This window comes from Melospiza georgiana, chromosome 5 (assembly GCF_028018845.1).
Source record: "Melospiza georgiana isolate bMelGeo1 chromosome 5, bMelGeo1.pri, whole genome shotgun sequence".
NCBI classification, from domain to species: Eukaryota; Metazoa; Chordata; class Aves; order Passeriformes; family Passerellidae; genus Melospiza; species Melospiza georgiana.
In genome coordinates this window covers 13,968,641-13,988,766 of record NC_080434.1, presented here as the reverse complement: position 1 = coordinate 13,988,766, position 20,126 = coordinate 13,968,641, and the positions used below count along the sequence as shown (strand labels likewise).

Sequence of the window (20,126 nt, the reverse complement as noted above, 5' to 3'; positions counted from 1 at the left end):
CCCTGACTTCTTCAAAATCTGTGAAAATTTAATACTATGGTCAGAAATGAACCCCTAGTAATAATGAACTTTACATAGAATTATGATTTGAAGAATCATACACATCAAAAACTTTGCAGCTTTGTTTTATTTCTTTGTAGTTTTTCACATCTTTATAGTTAGCTGTCTACAGATGGTTTTGCACTGCCACCATTATTTCTACCTAATGTTCTGTTGGTCTAGGCAATGCTCCCTTCATGTGGCTTGAGATTTTTTTTCTGTGAGCAAACCTACTCCCATTATTATTTAGGAAAACTGGACTTTCAATCCAGAGCTGCAGCAAGACAAGCAGACACTGTTAATAACTTTGCTACCTTTGAGCACCTCGAGCTTATAGATGAGGACCAGATTTTTACCCTCAGAGGAAACTGGGAATGATCTTGGCAACATGTGGAAGTCAGTTCAGCAAAGTATCATTCTCCATGGATGAGTAACAGTGAACACTTGAGGACAGGGTACAGGTACAGATGGATTCTTGATATTTTCTCAGAAGTTTACAATTTGCAAACTTCCAGCTTTAGAGCTTTCATTCATTTCATCACGTTTAATACTCTTACCCTGTGTGAATGTACCTTACTTCATTTTTAGTTTATCAGCCTGATAAACTAAAATGAAAGGCTCTATGGCAAGGCAAATTATGATATATGAAAAAGCACTTTTTAAAAAATTTGTTGTCCCTCCCCTTCTTGTACTACAGGGAACAATAAATAATCATTTGCAGTACATTTTTCCACTTACAGTCTTACAGCTCAGATATTCCTGATGTGAAAATCAGAGTTTTTGCTGTTTCCACAAAGTTGTACTTTGGGAAACAGCTCATTTGGCACCATCTAGTACCATGGCTGCCCTCCAAAATTTACTCCCCATTACACTTCTTAGTCCAACAGTATCATCCTGGGTCTTTAAAGCTGAACACACACATCCTTCAGTCATTACTTGGAATTTACTCATCTGTGCTAAAGTACCTTTTATTGTATTCTCAGTTTAGAACTAATGGGAGGCTCTGTTCTTTTAAAAAAAGAACTAGCCTACTTTGAAAACTGCTCTATCACTTTTGTGTTGAATATTGCTACAACCTTTTTTTTTCCTATAGCCTAATTCCTCAAAAGACCTTTTCTTTACCTTTCAGTTCCATCTCTGTCAAATGCCTGGCTTTTAATATATTTTAACAAAGGTTTTTAAAAAAATGTTATTATTAGCTTTTATGTTAGCGAGGTGATCCTCTGAATCTATTTTCCCCAGGGTCCTTGGGGTTTTCTACATAATTAGCTTGTGTTCTTTGTCTGGATATGAGACAGACTTTTTGAAGCATGGCACTTGTAGTATTATTACAGAGTGTCCAAAGAAGGGCCAGGAAGATGGTCAAGGATCTGGAGGGGAAGTCATATAAGGAGCGGCTGAGGTCACTTAGGCTGGCCTAAAGAAGAGACTGAGGGGAGATCTCTCTGTGATCTATAGCTTCATTGTGAGTGGTCAAGGTGGGGCAGACACAGAGATCTCTCCTCTGTGCTGACCAGTGACAGGACCTGAGGGAATGGCCTGAAGCTGTGTCAGGGGAGGTTTGGGTTGGGCATTAGGAAAAGGTTCTTCACCAGAGGGTGGTTGGGCACTGGAACAGCTCCCCAGGGCAGCGGTCACAGCACCAAACCTGGCAGAGTTCAAGAGGCGTTTGGATGATGCTCTCGGGCACAGGGTGTGACTCTTGGGGTGTCCTGTGCAGGGCCAGGAGTTGGAATCAATGATCCTTGTGGGTCCCTTCCAACTCAGGATTCTCTGTGATTCTATGAAGTCTTTGCCTTTGCTTGCCCCAGCTCATTGCCTTGCCTGCCTTTGCCGGGCCAGAGGTGCAGCGAGGCAGGCCGCGTCTCCCCAGCGTCCAGTGTGGAGACGAGCGTCGAAAAATGGCAAATTGATCACCACCAACTTGAAGAGGTGTGAAGAGAGTCGCAGCATCTCCCGGCTGCCAGGGAAAGAGGAGCGGAGCTCCTCCAAAAGGACAACTGCCGCGGCTGACCAAGCGCCTTTTAAGATAACACACTCCCACCTAGTGGCTCTCTTAAGAATCAGGAAAATGCACCGTCTCCAGCAAATTGAGAAGTTAACTGTGGAACCCGCATTTAAAGAACGAGTAAGAGAGATATTTACTAAGTCGATATAATTTCTCAGTAGGTCTAGGAAGGTTGGTTTTGAATTCCTGTTTCACTGCTGTACCATCTAACCAGAAATCGGGAAGGAACAGTTAAGCTGCATAACACTGATTTTATAGTTAGTACTATAGGTATTACTATAGCATATAATAGCCCAAGATGTAGTTAGTGATTCTTGGGGTTTTTCACCGCAGTTTTGGTTGAGTCACTAGGTTTTGTAGGACAGGCAATAGCTAGATACAGAAAAGCATTTAAAAATCATTCTGTTAGCTCTACTTAATACCATAAGAAACCTTAAAGACAAATTGTGGTATTCTGTGTGTGTGTAGGAGACAAATATATAAAAATGTGTATATATATAAATGAAAGAAACACCCAAAATGACAGCTAACATTGCTTCAGGCTTTCTTAATTGTGTCTCCAAGCAGACCACTATATCTCTAACAAAGAAAATTACACAGAAGCACTGTAAGTTGTTCAACTACAATTGGTATTGACAGTCCAGAGTTTCCTGACTTAAAAACTACCTAGCAGCTCACAGCAGCTGGACTGCAAATTTAGAAAATGTGAATTGGATATATCAATGCCTTTTAGGATTCTCAGTATAAGCAGGAATTCAAAGCCAAGTATGAGCAACCTAAAGAAACGCTGAACTCTTTCCACTTTTCAAATTAGTCAAGAGACATTTTAAATATTTAAATTTAGGAAAAGTACAATGAAATCTTGTTGTCCACTGTTGCACTCAATGTAATTTATTTCCATAATTATTTAGTATTCAAAAGCTAATGTGATATAAAAGTCTTCAGACTCCCTGATAAACTTCCACCTAATGTCTAGGTTAGATCCAGTATGACCAAAGACTTTACAGTTTAACACCTATTTAATTTCAGTGATGAGATGTGCTCTAAGATTTTCACAGAAACTGCCATGCAATATTTTCAGAGAAATAAAACATTGAGCAGGGAACTGTGTCTGAACTTTCCAATCCCTTCGGTGAGGACTGAGACACCAGTGGTGTGAAGAAGGAAGCCTGCTTTGTAGTTCTTTGTGTTTCACATCTTTCTCTGAAGAAAACTCTAGTTTTAAGCTTGTTGAGGCAGTAGCCATTTCCTTGACAATCCTCTTCAATTCCTCCTCCACAGAGGTGAAGAGGATATATCTTTGTTTCAGAATGCTTTTGAAACATCTGCTTAAAAAGCAGACTGGAAAGCATTCTGTGATGGTGGAACATCAAAAGACCACAGCACTGTAGGACAGGATTTTCTGTGTCTCCCTTGGCCCTTCCCTGCTTCCTGTCCTTTCCTCACTTCACTTTCCTGACATTCACCACTTTTTCTACCAACTCTTTGTGGTTACTTTTTCAGCAGTTCCCTTCTGCTCCTTCCCTCTCAGGCTTAGCTGTATTGCCAGAAAAGTGCCATTTTGCTCAGTGATAAAGGCATGGCTTTTGTTGTGAAGGGCCCAAGTGTTTAGAAAAAACAGAAAGCAATGGTTCTGGACATAATGAGGGGAAAAACAAGACAAGAGATTTGATACACTTTGTTAATGCACATTTTACATCACTCCACATTCAGCAATATTGGTTAAAGTTGATTTAATTCAGTTTACATCAGTGCAATTGTTGACATTTGTACTTATCAAAGTGAAGAAAAAACTTGCTCCAGGATCCATTTTTTCATCTTCATTGTATATTCTTTAACATTGCGTGTTAAAATCATGTGGCATGTGTCTTGAAGTGGTTTACCAAAAAAGGAAATCTGTATTACTTTTTTTCTACAATTGATATTCTGTTCCCCCCTCCAGATGCTCATTTCAGCAATATTAGATCTTGTAATTTTATTATTAAAAAATATTCCAACTTTTTAAGGTAGAAAGCTGAATGAGAAAAAACGTGTTTTTCAAGAAAAAAGACCCTTTAGGCACTAGGATGCCTTGTTAGGAGGATCCCAATAAACAAGCACTGCAGTGCTTGATAAAGTGAAACCCAAAATAAAATGGACTGATTGACTGAAATGAAGTCTTTCCAGACAGTTTACTATAATTAGATTTACAATCATATTATGTCTAGGTTTTCTACAGAGACCTTTGTCTAAACTTCAAAGGATGTCTGGTTCCTTTTCTCCTACCTACATATCAAACCTGTCAGAGTGCAGAGAAATACTACATACCCTCTTTTTCTGCTCCAGGCCATAGTAAAATTTACTCTGACAAAAAAAAAAATCTAATGCTTCTATTAAAGTATATTACAACTGCAGTAATAACCCACTCCAGGAATATATATGGTGGGACTTGCTAGCATTCCAATAAAACAGAAGTTAAATATCAAGGATTTCTGTGTTACAGCTACCTAAAATAACTTAGAAGGAAAAGCACTGTCTGGTGCAGTGCTATAAAATAAAATGTGTAAGAAAAAGACCTCTTTCACATTTTCAAATCTAGCCAAAGGAATCTATGTCATAATCTTGGCAAGACTCTGCCCTTATTCCTCATCCATCAGATTCGTGAGAGTTTCAACTAGACATTAGTGAGGAAACAAACTCAGTGTTAAAAGGAACTGTATAAAGCTTTGGGGCAAACAGTATATTATTTGCAATAATAATAAAATGGTAAATTATGCTGTAATTCTTGTACAATAATCCTACAATAAGTTTCTGTTTATCAGGTTTGAAAGTTAAACAGCTATGTCCTAAGGTACTGATTCAATAGAGGAATAAAAAAAAATGCTGTGATAAATACTAAAACATGTTTTGGGCCTGGTTCTTTTTTCCCATCCTTTCATAAAAGGAAAAACAAGTGAATAAAACTTTCAGTTGTGTAAAATCTCTTCTGAAGACCTGATGTTATCTGATATAGTTTTTAATTTAGTAAAAAATATTACATTCCCCTGTAAATTATGTCTTACTAAGAAAAAGAGTTCAAATATTCAGCTCAGATTTTATTATGAGTCACAGCAAAATCCAAGAAAAATACAGGTTATAAACAGTTGTCCTTAGTAAAGCCTAATTATAGTGAACAGTCAGATCATCAAAGAAAAGCAGCTCACACCTGTGGGCAAGGGTGCAGTGAGAACTCTGATACCCAACTAGCACATGGGGAACAGAGGAAGAAAAGGATCATTAATTTCTTTCATAAGGGAGGGGTCTTTAGCTCCTATGTTCACCTTTGATGTTTAATAAGAGATTATAAACATGGAATACTTTTCAGTGATTTTTACATTCTCTTTTATTCATGCCTTAAAGTGAAAAACCTGATTGCAAATTTGTGTGTTTTCCTTGAGACCTTCTGCTGTACTCCAGAAATGGCAGTACATGGCAACTTATTCAGTAAGGTGTCACTTCTATGAAATACAAAGAAAATGCTGAGGAATCGTGGGTTTGGTGTTTATCTTCTTTTTTCATCTAAAAGAGATTGCCTGCATTCCTTCAGTATTTCCCACCACCAATAACAGCTGAGACACATGGAGTTTTCAGCCAGGGATTGAGCAGTCTCTAAGGTAACAGGGACACACAGCTGCAGTCAAAATGTCACAAATTTGACATTTGACTTAATATACCCCAAACTGATTCCTAAGAGAGGCTTTGTGGCTTATTTAGATGTAGGGGGAGAAAATAACCAAACAGGCACCTCAAATGAAAAGGTGGTGAAATTTAATCTTGAAGGTAATAGCTTTGGTATGTTTGCCATTCAGAACTTTTAAAGGGAGACATACCATCTGTAAATTACACAATTAGTGTAACATGCCATTATTAATAAAAGCACAACATGCATTCTCTTTGAAAATTAAGCAAACTCAAATGACTAAATGTCAAATATGACAATGTGGCAATTCTGTGGCAGTTCAGATTTAAAGTGAGATTGCTAAATGCTCCAGAACATATTCATAATAAAGATGAATTTGCATGTCCTGAAGGTAAAATTTCAGGGATTCTCTGCCTTAGTAATAAGTGCAGTTGAGCATGTAAACCTTAGGAAAAGGGAGGGGGAGAAGTTTTTGGTGAAAGCATATTGGTTTTTAAAGACTTTAATTTGCTAAATGGGGGAAAGAGGCCACAACATTATGATAACAACTTGAAGAACTTGCAAGCTAATCCGACAAACCATATTAACCCTGGTACATTTGATGTGTGCTCTGCTACGTGAGCCCTAAGGAGTTGTGATGGGAGTTCAAGAGCAGGGCCAGAACTGCAGGTCCTCCAACCCAACTTGCTTGGAGCGGCTGCAGTTGTTGTGAGGCTCATGAGGCTCATTTCCAAGAGACTGAAACATTAACTGAGCCAACAGGGATTGAAACCAGACACGTCTTCTCCCAGGCAACCAGAGACAGGACAAGAGAAGGTAGCCTCAAGCTGCACCCAGGGAAGATTTAGGTTGGACATTAGGAAGGATTTCCTCACAGAAGGGATCAAATATTGGAATGGAATACAATGTCCAGGGAGGTCATCAACACCATCCCTGTGCAAGACGGGATGCAACACTTAGTGCCACGGTCAAGTGGACATGATGGTGCTGGTTCATAGGCTAGATGTGGCTTTTCCAGAGGTCTTTTCCAAGGCTAGATTTGGCTTTTCCAGAGGTTTCTTCCTTTTTTAATTCAGCGATACTTCACTTTGGTATTACTTATCAACACGAACGTGAACAAGACTAAACACTCCCTAAAGAACGAGTGCATGCCAGATCACATCCTAAAGGCCCAAATATGCCACTTCGGAGTAGATAAAATCCTCAGGACACAAAAAAAGATATACCAGCCAGGTTCTGAAAACGTTAAGGGCGCGCTCACGACCCGGCCCCGTTCGCCATGGAGCGGGAATGGCACGCCGGGCCGTGAGGCGGCGCCGCGTGCCCGCCCTGAGGGCGGGAGCGGCGCGCGCCGTCCCAACGGCTCCAGCGGCGGCTGCGGCGCGCGCGCGCCGGACACATCCCCCCATCTTCGCCCAACCGTCGCCCGCTTTAAAGAGCTCTCGCGTGCCGGGCACGTTTTCCCCGCTGCTATTGGCTGGCGCCGCCTGTCAATTGTGTCCGTGCCCGCCCTCCGCGCCCGCTGATTGGCCAAGCGGGTTGAGAGCGAGGGAAACCCCATGCGTGCCCGCGGGGCCGGGCGCATGAGGCGGTGACAGCGCCGGCAGCCGGGCAGCGCTCTGTGGCGTTCGGCTCCCGACGGGACAGCGGGGAGTCATGCCCTGGCCTCGTCTGCCTGGCGATAGTGGTGGGTTCGGGTCCTTGCCGTGCCGTGGGGAAAGGCGGAGGCAGCGCGATGAGGGTGAAGCGGTGTAGAGAAAGTGCGAGTCGGCGGGAGTAGCGCAGAGAGATTCCGGGGGGCATTGTGGGGTGTGCGTGTGTGTTTTGAGTTTATTGTCTTCCGTTAGTGTCCCACATGCAGCCGTGCCTCCTCGCGTCCTTGGCTTTTGTGCCCCAGGCGTGCCCGAGGTTGGTTTGCTTCTGCATGGGCCTCTGGCAGCTCCTCGGGGCCGCTTGGCTCCTTTGAGCTCCCGCGGTGCTGCCCTTGCAGATAACGACGACAAAGGGAAAATCAGTAAATCAGTTTGCCTCCCCCTCGCTCCAGCTTCGTTGTCATCTCCATACCTTGTTAGGCCTGAAGCTGCCGAAAGGTTTCCTAATTACGGAATCACTGTGCAGCTTGTAGGCTGTGAAACACAGTAAGTGTAATTCACTTGCTGAAAGGAGATGGGACACTGTTTTTTGCTTGTGCTTGTGGGGGATTTTTAAATTTTTTTTTTTTTTTTTGTGCTCTGCCCTGCTGTTTTCTGGAATCTACTTTTGATGAAGCCAGGAGTTTTGTTAAAAATTTGGCTTTTTTAGTGCCCTGTGACAGATACAATTTAAACTTCTTGAGAGTGGTTACTTGCTTGGATTCCTTCCCCGAAGTGAATACTAGCTTGATGAAAAGACAAAAAATTATATCCCCACCAAAAGTATTTTTTTCCTAGGGTGGGAAATATAACTGTTAACACTGTTCTAATTGAAGGATTTGTGAGGTCTGTCATGTGAAGGCTGTTATGAAAAAATCCACTTAAAAGTAATGACATTGATTTAAAGCACATTTGAAATGTTAAAGCTGGGGCATGAGGGGGAGAATAAGCTGCAGCCCCACCTCTCAATAGTAATATCATTGCACAACATCCATAAATGTAGTAGGGGAACAGGCACTTCATCACTCCATAAATTTGGTCTACAATATATTTAAAAACTTCAGTTTTGTTGAGCAAATAGTACTGGGTTGTTAAAAAATGTTTGTGTGAGCTTTAAGCTGTTTTTAAATTTTTTTCCTATAAAATCTAAACTGCTGATGTCTCAGGACATTGTCTTTTGGAGTCTGAGCCTGCAGATGAAGAAAGCTGAAAGTGTAAGGGGCACTGAAGAACAGACAGTGGAACCTTTATTTTTCTGGTGATGCTGTTTTGGGCAGCATTTCTCGAGAAGTGGCATAGCACTTGGAAATTGCATTTGGACAAAGGATTGAAGTGATGAAAAAGATTGCTCGCCTAAGCAGACCTTAGGGCAGACAATTTTGGGAAAAGAGTAAATAAGAAGTTAAAAGAGGCAATGAAAGAAACATCTGACTTGAGATTTTTTTATTGGCTTGACTAGTAAAATTGGTAATTGCCAAGTGGTGTGATTGTTTTCATCACTTGGGTGACAGAAACCTAAAGCTGTTGGGTGAGACCTTGGCATGCCAGAGAAATAGGAGATAGGGCAGCAGCAACCATATTGATAAGGTTTAGTTTTTGAAATTGTGAAAATGGATAAAGTCATGAGAACAGTGATTCCAGAGGCAGGATTATTTCAAATCTTTAGTTTTGCCAGACTGTTCTGCCTAATTTTATTATATATTGGTATTAACAGAATTATTTATGTTCATGAATTCTTTTACTTCTTTATAGTGACTTGGCATGGATTTGAGGCGTTCCTCCAGTGTATCAATACTAAAATACAATTTTGAAATAGTTGGCATTCTTGTAATAAGAATTCTTATAATAAGAAACTGGAACTTGTCACCTCGAGTAGCTTTTTGGTCCCTTACACAACTGTGATGACGTATTTTATGAAAGAATTCATTCTTCTACTTGAAGGGCAGCGTTCTTAAAAATAGTTGTGCTAGGTGTGATAGCACTTAAGAGAGTTTGAGCACAGATCGTGTAATAATCGATTACATGACATATTTCTGTCGCTGGGTAAAGGTCCAGATTGTCCCAGCTACAGAACAATGAGCTGAAAGCAAGTACCCAGGAGATAGTGGCTGGGTGTAGGATTGAAGCTTCATGCTAAACAAAGTTACAGTGAATAGGCAAGTATAGCATGAGTGGTTTTCTGTATTTTGGTAGCTTCTGTATGCACATAACCACTCAGCATTTGCTGAATTGGAATATTTGTGCTATTCTGTTGAAGCTGTTGCAGATATGCATGAGGAGAGTAAAGCTGCAGCAAACGGATGTGGCAAGATCCGAAGCGGTGCTCAAAATGGGGCAGCTTTACTTGCCCTCATGGAGAAGACTGGATACAGCATGGTTCAGCAAAATGGGCAAAGAAAATTCGGTGGTCCTCCACCAGGTAAGCACTTCTTTTGAGACTGAAGATTGGTGGAGCCTCATGTTGTGTGTCTTGACAGTGACCAGTGGTAGAAGCTTAAGGAAGCAGTCTAAGAAACTCGACACGTATCGGAAGGGTCCTGGTGTGTTTTACAATTTTCAACAATTTAAGATCTCTTGAGCTAGACTGTGTGGAACATTTGCTTTTGGTGGACTTAAAAATCACACCTTTAAAACTACCTTAAATTGGCAGGTAGCAAACAGATGTGGAGTTCACAAAGCCCAGTGTGTTCCATATGACTGAGAACATGCTTCGAAACATTTAGGGACATAGAAGGGAACAACAAGTTGGTGACAGAGGCCTAACCTACTTATTGTCTTCTCTTACACCTCACCACTTGCATTGGCCAAAGCATTTTTTTTTGACTTTTGTTCTCTGAGAGAGCACCAGTGAAGATTAACTCATTTTGTTTCAGAGATGATGATAAAATATTTCTTTTATTTTGAATAATTTTTCCACTGTTGCTGACATCAGCAGTGTACAAGAATTTTGCTACTAAGCCTGGTTGTATGATATGGAATACAATAACTCTTCTTTCTGAATCAGATTATGCACTTAGATAAGCAGAAAGAAGGAAAATTTTTGTGCTGCTCTTTCAGTTCATTCTCACTTGTGGTCTTTATAAGTTATGCTCATAAGCATGGACTTTATTTACTCATTGCTGTATGGAGTTTAAGTTAGAGCTGCATTAAAATTGGAAATTAATTCAAAATTATTTCTCTGGGTTTTTCTGTTTTACATCTTGTCTGTAGTTTTACTAAGCCTATATAAAATAGCAAAAGGAAGCCCTGTGAAACTCTTGAAAATGGCACTGGAAAAAGAACTGCAGGACATCTCTAACTTCAGCCTGTTCTTAAATTATTATACATCTTTTACTTAATAATGTCTTTTAATTAGAACATTAGACAGTATTCAGTGTGTTTGTTTAGCAAAGTTAATTTTATTAATATATTCTGAAACTAGATGGGTTTGACAAGGTACCTCTTCCATCAATCATTGATGTTAGGCATATATAGGCATATATCTTTTCTTCAAATCTTAATGTATTTTCATAGGACATTGAAAATGCATTTTTTTTAAGTGGGCAATTACTGTGAGTTACTATAAATGGCTGTGGGCCAGGTGAGGCTTAGATGTTTGAGATGGCTTGTAGAAAATGGCAGTCCCTTTATAAATGAAGGGTTTCAGTATGAATTTTCCTTGTTTAGGATGTGATTTCTATAAGGTTGTGTTGCTGTCAAAGGATAGTCTCCCTGTCAGCTCTATTCTCAGCAGATGTGGCTGAAAATTGCCCTAAAAATTTACAGGTTTTTACCTGATACAGTTCTTTTTTAGTGTATGCCACTTATGAAAAATGTCTCTGTACAGTGTTTAAAAAAAAAAAAGCTGAAAGTGAATTTTCATAGTTTTATGTCTGCTGCCATCTAAGCAGTGGACCCAGTGATGTCACTAGGCATGTGAGTCATTAGAATTACATGGAAGTTTAAGATGACATGGACACTAACAGTAGGAGGATTATGTCTAATGTTGATTGAGCTGCTGCAAAAATAGGAGTCCCATTTTCTCTTGTGCAGCAGTGAATCAAGTACCTGGTCAAGGAAGCTCTGTCTGCTACTTGTGGGAATGCTTTTGACTGACTTTCCATGTGTGCTCTGCTAAGTACATGTCCCTCACAGCAGCTGTGGCACAGACCAGTTTTTGTTTTTTTAAGTCAGGAGTCAGAGGCTAATTCCAGTTGGCAGTAATGTGCTGTACTGCTGGGTTAGTATGCAGCTTTAAAATGAAAGGGGGATTTTTGTGTGGTAACTGGCTTTTGCTTATTGAGAATCACTGTTCAATCAGTTACTGGGCTGAGAAGGATGGTAAAAGTTTATCTAGTTAATAAATAAATAGATTGTTATTTAATTTCATTACTCCTGCACAGTTTTTGCTCTACTGGGGTGTGCAGTTGCCATCGTCATGGAGCTCCTAAATGTTGTACAGTTGTTTTTTGTTTTTATGTGGGAAGGGACTGGCACGATGTGAGTGATGGCAGTACTGGCCTGCAAATGGTGTTAGCTGCCATGTCCAGTCAGACCTCAGCTCGGGTGGTCAGAGATATTTATAAAGGTGAAAATGATAAAAATCTGGAATGCTGTGTGGAACAGAGCCAGGCTTTTTCCTAGCTAGGTCATGGAGTGTGACTCCAAAATGCATGTCAGTTCTGATGCCTTGGGAGCTTCCCTGTGCACCATGTAGTTCTTTCTGTATGGTTTATAGATGCAAAATGATTTTGTGAGAAGGCAAAAATATTTCAATTCTGTTAATTTTTTTCAAAAGTAAATTACAGACTCTCTGACAATACATTAAGGAAAAAGTGTTAATTACAAAATAATCTAAATATGAATTTATTCTGAACTTCAAACCAAAGTACATTATTTAATTATCTTCTTGTCTTAACTTGGTGAGAGTAATTATTTTTTCACCTTGCCTCATTATGCATTTCACACTAGTATAGTTTTTTCTACCATCTTTGTACTCCTTGCTTTTTCTCCTGTAGAAAACCTTCCTCACCAAACTTTTAGAAAAAGCTTTTAGTCATGATTTGAGTGTCTGCCTTTGAACCTTCTACCGGAGTTGTCTAATTAAAAAAAAAAGAAACAAAGCCAAACAAACGTTTTAAATTTTTTATTATTATTTTGGGAAAATGGAGTGCTGCGTTTGAAGACCATAACTCCATAATATTAAATGCATAAATACACCTTTACATTATCTCTTGAACATATTTTCAGTATGTATGGCAGAGATATGAAAGAATATTTTAATGTCCTTGGCTTAAGGAGAGAAGCACACATGTTCTGCAGCTTTTGGGTGTCAAGCAGAGACTGATTTGTTCTGTGGAATTTTGTTTTTGCTTCTTTTTTTCCTATCATCCACTACTGCCTGTGAAAACTGTGGTCTGTTTCTAGAGTAAAAGTGTTCCATATTTTTGGCTGTTGCAGAAAGTTTGGCTCTGTATCCTGCTTTTCTTAGGGAGTCTCATTTTATTGGATGAATGAAGGTGGGAGAAAAATGTTTGGAGTTTTTGAATGATGTCAAGGAGGAAAAAAAAGTGCTGCAATGGGGACCTTAGTAAAATTTATAAAAATATGGGGCAAGAGGTGCAGAGAAACATTTTGTAACTTTAAGGCATTGTAGTAGAAAATAAAACTGAAGTTCTTACCTAGGTATCTTTCTTAGGTATATCAGTTTTATTAATAACTGAAATAAAAGTGTAAGGGGCATAAAATTATTGAAGTAGAGATTCTCGGTAAACCTGTCAGTGTTTTTGATAAACACATTCAGTGTGTTGTCATACAGATTACATTGGAAAAAAGCCTAGAAGATGGAATTTAAAGAAATGCAAACTTTGGGTTTCTCTCATTTTTAAAAATCGAAACATAAAATAAATAAGACATAATAGAATGTGCTGGTTTTCTGCTGAGACCAAAAATAAATAACTCCCACATTCAAAGTGGATATGGGGGAAATGTACATTTTTACTAAGGTTGCTGTTGGACAATTTATTTTAAGGTTGGGAAGGTCCTCCACCACCTCGTGGCTGTGAAGTTTTTGTGGGTAAGATTCCACGTGATATGTATGAAGATGAGCTGGTTCCTGTTTTTGAGAGAGCTGGGAAGATCTATGAGCTCAGACTGATGATGGAGTTCAGTGGGGAGAACCGAGGCTATGCTTTTGTCATGTACACCACTAAGGAGGAAGCCCAGCTGGCCATCAAGATTCTTAACAATTATGAAATCCGTCCAGGGAAGTTTATCGGTGTCTGCGTAAGCTTGGACAACTGCAGACTGTTTATTGGAGCAATCCCTAAAGATAAGAAGAAAGAAGAAATACTGAATGAAATGAAAAAAGTTACAGAAGGAGTGGTGGATGTCATTGTTTATCCAAATGCCACTGACAAAACTAAAAATCGTGGCTTTGCCTTTGTAGAATATGAATCTCACAGAGCAGCTGCAATGGCTAGAAGACGACTAATCCCAGGTAAACCTGTTTGCAATTAAACTGAGTTTTTATGGAGAGTATCTATTTCCACATTGGGGGGGATGACATGGTGCATCATATCTGTTTTCCATTTTGTAAGGTGTTTTGAGAGTTACAAAACTGCAGTATTGCTTTTTGGCTTAGGATGAGTTTATTTTCTACGTTTTGTAGTTGTGGGGTTTTTTAAGCTTTTTTTTTAAAGAAGCTATAATTTAGGTAGTTCTGACAATTAAAAAATATACATCAGTTTAATGTAATTTAGGTGTTTATGCCAGTATGTGTTTGCATGGGCACACATTCATGCACATGCACAAGGCTCTGCATTCAAATTCTCTTAAAAGTGAGCTCAGAAAGGATAATGCCTTGAATGTGCCTCGTATTTTCTGTGGGTTGTCATGAGTAATGTTTTTTTCATCACTATGAAATACATGAATGTTTCATATTTTAAAAAAGGTAGGTCTTTAGTATTTTACTAGAAAATAATTTTGACAGAAAAAGAGAGAAAATAAATATGCAAAAGTATATACACTATACAAAATATCAAATATATTACAAGTATCCTAATACTATATAATACTTGTAATAATATGGAATATATTCAACATGTAATTGGTATGTTTAATGTATCTATATATCTGCAAAGTGGTGGGTGAAATACCTCCAGATCACTGAATGGAGAAATAACCACTATGATACACGAAATGATGGGTTGACATGAGTAACAAAGCATATTTGGTTTATTTTCTTTTAGTTTTCTGGCATCTGCTGCAACATAGAGTAAGGGTTGTGCTGAAGCTGTACATTTACATTACTATTTCCAAGTGTTGCCCATGCTTTTTAAAGTAGTAGTTTTATTGAAGAGGCTGTGCTTAGTGGCTTTTTAAATCCGTTACTTTTGGTCTCCTTTTGTGTGTCTCTATGTGCATGTCACAAAGTCTTTGTTTTGACAGCTTATGGTGTTTAATGAACCCAAAGTAACAGAGCACTTGTCATTTTTGCAGAGTCTCATTTACTTTAACAATTTCAGATAAATTTAGTAGATATAGGCAACAAAACCCAGTTTCTAGTGGTATGCATCATGTTTTCTTTTTGTAGAGATAGGTGATAAGAATGATTCTGCTTTCCTTTGCATGTTTCTTATTTATATAATGCTTCTTTGCTGTAGGAACATTCCAGCCCTGGGGTCATACTATTCAAGTAGACTGGGCAGATCCTGAGAAAGTAGTTGATGAAGAAACTATGCAGAGAGTCAAAGTCTTGTATGTGAGAAATCTAATGATATCTACTACAGAGGACAAGATCAAAGCTGAATTCAACAAGTTCAAGCCAGGAGTAGTTGAACGTGTGAAGAAGTTGAGGGACTATGCTTTTGTTCATTTTTTCCACCGTGAAGATGCAGTTGCTGCTATGTCTATAATGAATGGAAAGTGCATTGATGGAGCTAGCATTGAGGTAACCCTGGCAAAGCCAGTTAACAAAGAAAGTTCTTGGAAGCAGCATTTTAATGGTCAGATAAGTCCCAGCTCTGAAAACCTCTTAGGGTTTCCTAACAAAGAAGATGGTACTCAGAAATCCTTGGGGAAACCAGCAAGTCTTTCAGTCCGTCTGAATGGTCAGCACAGTCCAAGCCCTCCTGAAGTTGAAAGAAGTACATATCCCATTTTTCCAGGAATAAAGCTTACTCCAATTAGCATGTATTCTTTAAAGCTGAGTCACTTCAGTTCTGCAGTAATGCATCTGGATTATTTTTGCCATAAAAATAGCTGGGCACCACCAGAATATTGCTTGTATTCAACCACAAGTCAGGATGGGAAAATACTCTTGGTGTACAAGGTGCTCATTTCTAGTATTGCAGACGATTCCCAGAGTTATTTCATGCCAGAAAAACTCTGTACAACAGTAGAAGATGCAAAGGAATTGGCAGCACAGTTCACACTTTTACATCTAGGTAAGCATAAATATTTTTGATTATATATGAAGAACTGGAGCTAGAAAAGTTACTTTTAAATGGTCCCTGGCATACATATCTTGGTGCACAGGTGTGTTTTGTATAAAGTAGTCTGCAGAAGGCTTGGTTCCTGTGTTAGTTGAGTCTGGACCATTAGATGAAAGCACTGAGAAAACACTCAAAGTATCTAAACAGTCCAGTGCCAGGCTAATTTTTGCTTACGTTCATCTACTGGAATGATGCATAAGGAAGAATTAGATGACATGTAAGTAACTTAGGTTTAAGGTCATCTGTGAGATGATTACAGTGCTGAAAATTTTTTTGAAAGTCTGTGTTCTAGCATCTTCATTTATATATGTTACATTTTTTAAAAATCAGAATGCAACTACTAGAAGAGGAAAGTTTTTCCATTATAAAATTGGGCAGGGGGGTGGGATTTTTTTTTCTTTGGTTGGGTTTTTTCCCTCACCTGCTCTAATTTTGGTGAATTGGAAAAGTGATTGCAGTACACTGTTAAAATAGTGTTACCATTCTTCTCTTCCTCATACTGCTACTTAACACTTGTTCTTCAAGTCTCTTGAGATGAATGTAGGCTGTGGTGAGGTTTCTCCTTTGCTCCTTTGGATGAGTTCATAGCAGACTTATTTCAGGCTTGGCTGTGATGCCTTTCTTTTTGGCAATGCGCGACTAAAATGTAAACAAGGTTTTTCTTCTTGCTTACATTCTTTCTTCTCCTTGGTTTTGGATTTGGTGTGGCCAAAAGGTCTTAGAGGAAGAAGAAGCTCTGAAGCACAAAGCCTTATACATTGTGTCCACTTCAGCAGCAGTTGGTTTACATTATTGGAACACTTCTAGAAGGTGATGCTTTCAGATGGACAAAGTGATTTTGAATAATAAGTGACTAAGTATCTGTGTCAGGTTTTGTACATACAGCATTTGATTAGTTGAGTGTCTGTTTCCATATTTTTCTAGCTAGGAAAATTAGGGCCACACCTTTATAACCCATGTAATCCTAAACACAAAGATAAAAAGGGTACTTAACACAAAATAGTGATGTGAGGCTCTTCTTGAAAGAAGAATAAGGACAGTTGCAGGTTTTGTTCTTGACCATATGTACCTGCCCAGTTTGCTTCTTTCATTACCTAAAGTTATTTTCTCTCCTGTACTTCTGTGGGAAAGAATCAAGGGAACAATTAAAGTTAGATTAGGAGTGATTATTCACAGCTGTGGGCAAATCCTGACACAGACCATTTAAAAAAATGAAGAAAGTATGTGTTGAGATTTTTATCTCCTCAGTTATAATTACAAATTTTAACTGTAGGGAAAATGTTTTAAAGTGGATTTAAATTAATAGATTTCTAAAGCTTTTTAGCACTTGATTGTGCCATACAATCACAGTTAATGTGAGTTTGTGTTTAGCAGAATTCCCAAATACCAGGTTTGCTTTTTACAGCTGTCTGCTTAATGGCCTAGTGCTAGTAGTGCTGTCATGTTATCTTTGAATAACACTTTTTCTTTTGATGGCCTCTGTGCATTCTGGTTTGTGAAGATTTGGGGCCTGCAAAGAGTATGCAGAACCCTGATTTGTTGCAAACGTGTACAAAGCTGACTTTTGAAAGATACACATCTTTGATTAAAAAAACCCTTTTTGATTTGGCATTGTTGTGATGCTGAAACATAGCCTTAGGGAGTCTAGAAGTACAATTTCCTTTCCCAATCTAATCTAAAGAAGTTGTCTCTGTTCCAGTTCAATATATATTCTGTGTTGAAAGAAAATCTGCAGGTAAAGATGATTTGCTAGATGTGACAAGAGTCCTTCTTCTCATGGAAGTGTTGAATGATGCTGCTGATGGATGTATGGGTTATGGTTTTTCTTTGGGGTTTGGGGGTTTTGTCTGGGGTGGGTTTTTTGATAACTAGCAGTGATTTGAGAAAAGTCTGAGTGTGTTTCTTGGAAGCGACTTACTATAAACATGAGTGTACAAAGATGATGTAGGGGGCTAATTCTTTTTGGTAAGTAACTTCTCTTACAGGAGCCTAATTTTTTGGCCACTTAATTTTTGATGATGTGTACAGGAGGTTGGGTTTTGCTGTTACTTTTCTTTTTAAAGAATATAGATGTTCTAAGGTAAGTAAATGAGAAAGGGCTGCTTTGATTAATAATCTCAAGGCATTCTGGCTTTTTTAAATTTTTCTTTTTGTGGTATGTATTTCTGTATTTCCTTTCACACATTACAGAATACTTGATTTTTACCAAGTATTATATAGTACTGGTACACAGCAGACCTGAGCAGACAGCACTACAACAACTAACCACTTGGTGTCACCTGAATATTTTGAAAAAGATAGTTTTTAGAAAACATGATAGTTCCCTGACAGCAGAAAACTGTTCTGTCAGGGAACAGTCAACAGCCACAAATGGTAGCATGTTTGGAAAGAATACAGAAGTTGCTGGCTTTGTTTAACAAATAGAGATGATAAGTGGTAATTCATGGTTTGGAAGTTTTTTGTGATCTTTAAAAAAGCTCAGAATGTAGTATAAGAAATTTTTTAACAGTATGAATTTAGAAGTCTGAAATGTTTATCAGATGACTTACACATAATGGTTTTTCTTACAGCCCCTGAGCAAGCATATATAACATTGCTGTCCCTGAATGCAGCATGGTGGGATAGTAAAGGTGAGTAAACCTCTCAGGATTGTTCATTGTGGCTTTTTACCCTCTGAGAGACATTGTCTTAGCTGCACAATTTGTTAGAGAAGTTGTACTTTCCTCACAGACACAGCTCTAAAGTGGCTTGCAGAGATTCTCTGTTGCTTTTTCCAAAGGAGACCATACCTCTCCTATACCTGCTGATGGATCACACAGTCTGGTGGTCTTGTTGGTTGTGCAGCACAAAGAAGGTTATGGCTTTTATTCCTAAAATGACTCTTGAGTTATTTTTTCAGTTATTTCTTAATTATTTGCCTTTCCAGCTTGGGTTTAAATTTATGAACAAAAGTGGTACATAAGTTTATGTACAAAAGTGGTACACAGTTTCATGTAAAAGAGACTGTTGTCGCCTCTGACTTTTTTTTTTAATATGCTATTGTGGATGAATTTAAGTATGTATATCTGTCACTTCTGAGACCTCCCTATTTTTTTTTTTGGAGTGCTGTGAGAATGGTTTTTGAAAGCTTACAAGGCAGTTTGAAAATGGCATTAAATCCATTTAATGTGGATTAATGGATGTGTGTTAACTTTACTGCTGGAAGTTTCTAATCCCAGGCACACAAAACATTTCCCAAAGGTTCAGTTATTTTTCAGCTGCTGCTAACGGGCAGGGAACATAGATTTTGGAAATCTTAGTCTGTGTAAGAGAACTTGGAAAAGAATTAAGTTAGACAGACACAACAGTGTTGGACTGACTTTATCTGTGAAATAACTTACCTGCCTTCCGTAGAGTCAGTCACTTCAAAGCAGGATATAATTAACATGTTTTCTTCTACTGCACTGATGATCACAGTGAATTTGGGTTTTGTCTGTGCAGAGTACATCAGGCAGAACTTGGTGCTTAGCTGAGTGTAGACTCTGACCTAAATATGGTAAATATGCAATATGAATGACAGCTGCTCTGGCATGTGTAATGTACGTAGCTAATATAGCTCAGAACAATGACCTAATCTGCACTTGTCTGCATTAATATTTTGCACTCAGTGAAGGTGAAACAAAGGGTTATTATTTTAGTTCACTTAAAAGTGTGCGTGTGTGTGTATATGGGGAGAAAATGCATTCAGTCCTGAAGAATGGGGTCTCTTAAAACTATAAAGCTCTCAGGAACAAAAACCCTTTGAGCGTTTGACTAAACAGTTTCTTAATTATTTTGAGTTAGTGTTAGTGCTGCAGAGGAAAGGGAAGAGCACAGTATTGGTATAAGACTCTGAATGCTTTCATTGTACCTTTATCTTCACTATTAAGTCTATCTTGAAACTGATAATGCAATATGTTTCCTGAAATCAAAGTCACTTTTCCCCCCTCCCCTCTCTTTCCACAGCCAACTGTACACCCTACTTGGTTTGAATATCCCTGAAGAAGAGGAGTTTGGAATTTATTGCTTTGGATCTTGTAATGAAAAGAAAAAGAACACCCCACTGATACATAATTACTGGAAATTCACATTCCATGTTTATTGATGAATAATTCTTCAAAGCATGTGTATTAAGCATTTCAATTTAAAGATTAGTGAAATTGAATGTTAAATTGTTTTGGTTAGTTTGATTAAATTTGGGTTTTGAAATATAATTTGTTTTAAAGATTTTTATTACCTGTAATAGCCTATACAGCAGTAATTTATATTTAGTGTTGAAACAATTTGCCACAATTCCT

At 38.5% G+C, this 20,126-nt stretch overlaps 1 protein-coding gene across 1 annotated transcript in view; it reads left to right on the top strand.

Moving 5' to 3' along the window:
- LOC131083596 (probable RNA-binding protein 46) overlaps positions 1–19,901 on the top strand; it is a 28,086-nt gene extending 8,185 nt beyond the window's left edge. Inside the window, exons 3-7 of the mRNA XM_058024425.1 lie at positions 9,594–9,755; positions 13,347–13,814; positions 14,980–15,762; positions 18,381–18,440; positions 19,795–19,901. Coding sequence (XP_057880408.1) covers positions 9,594–9,755; positions 13,347–13,814; positions 14,980–15,762; positions 18,381–18,440; positions 19,795–19,820 — 1,499 coding nt within the window. The 3' untranslated portion in view covers positions 19,821–19,901. The remainder of the gene's footprint in view (positions 1–9,593; positions 9,756–13,346; positions 13,815–14,979; positions 15,763–18,380; positions 18,441–19,794) is intronic.
- The last annotated feature ends 225 nt before the right edge of the window (positions 19,902–20,126 follow it).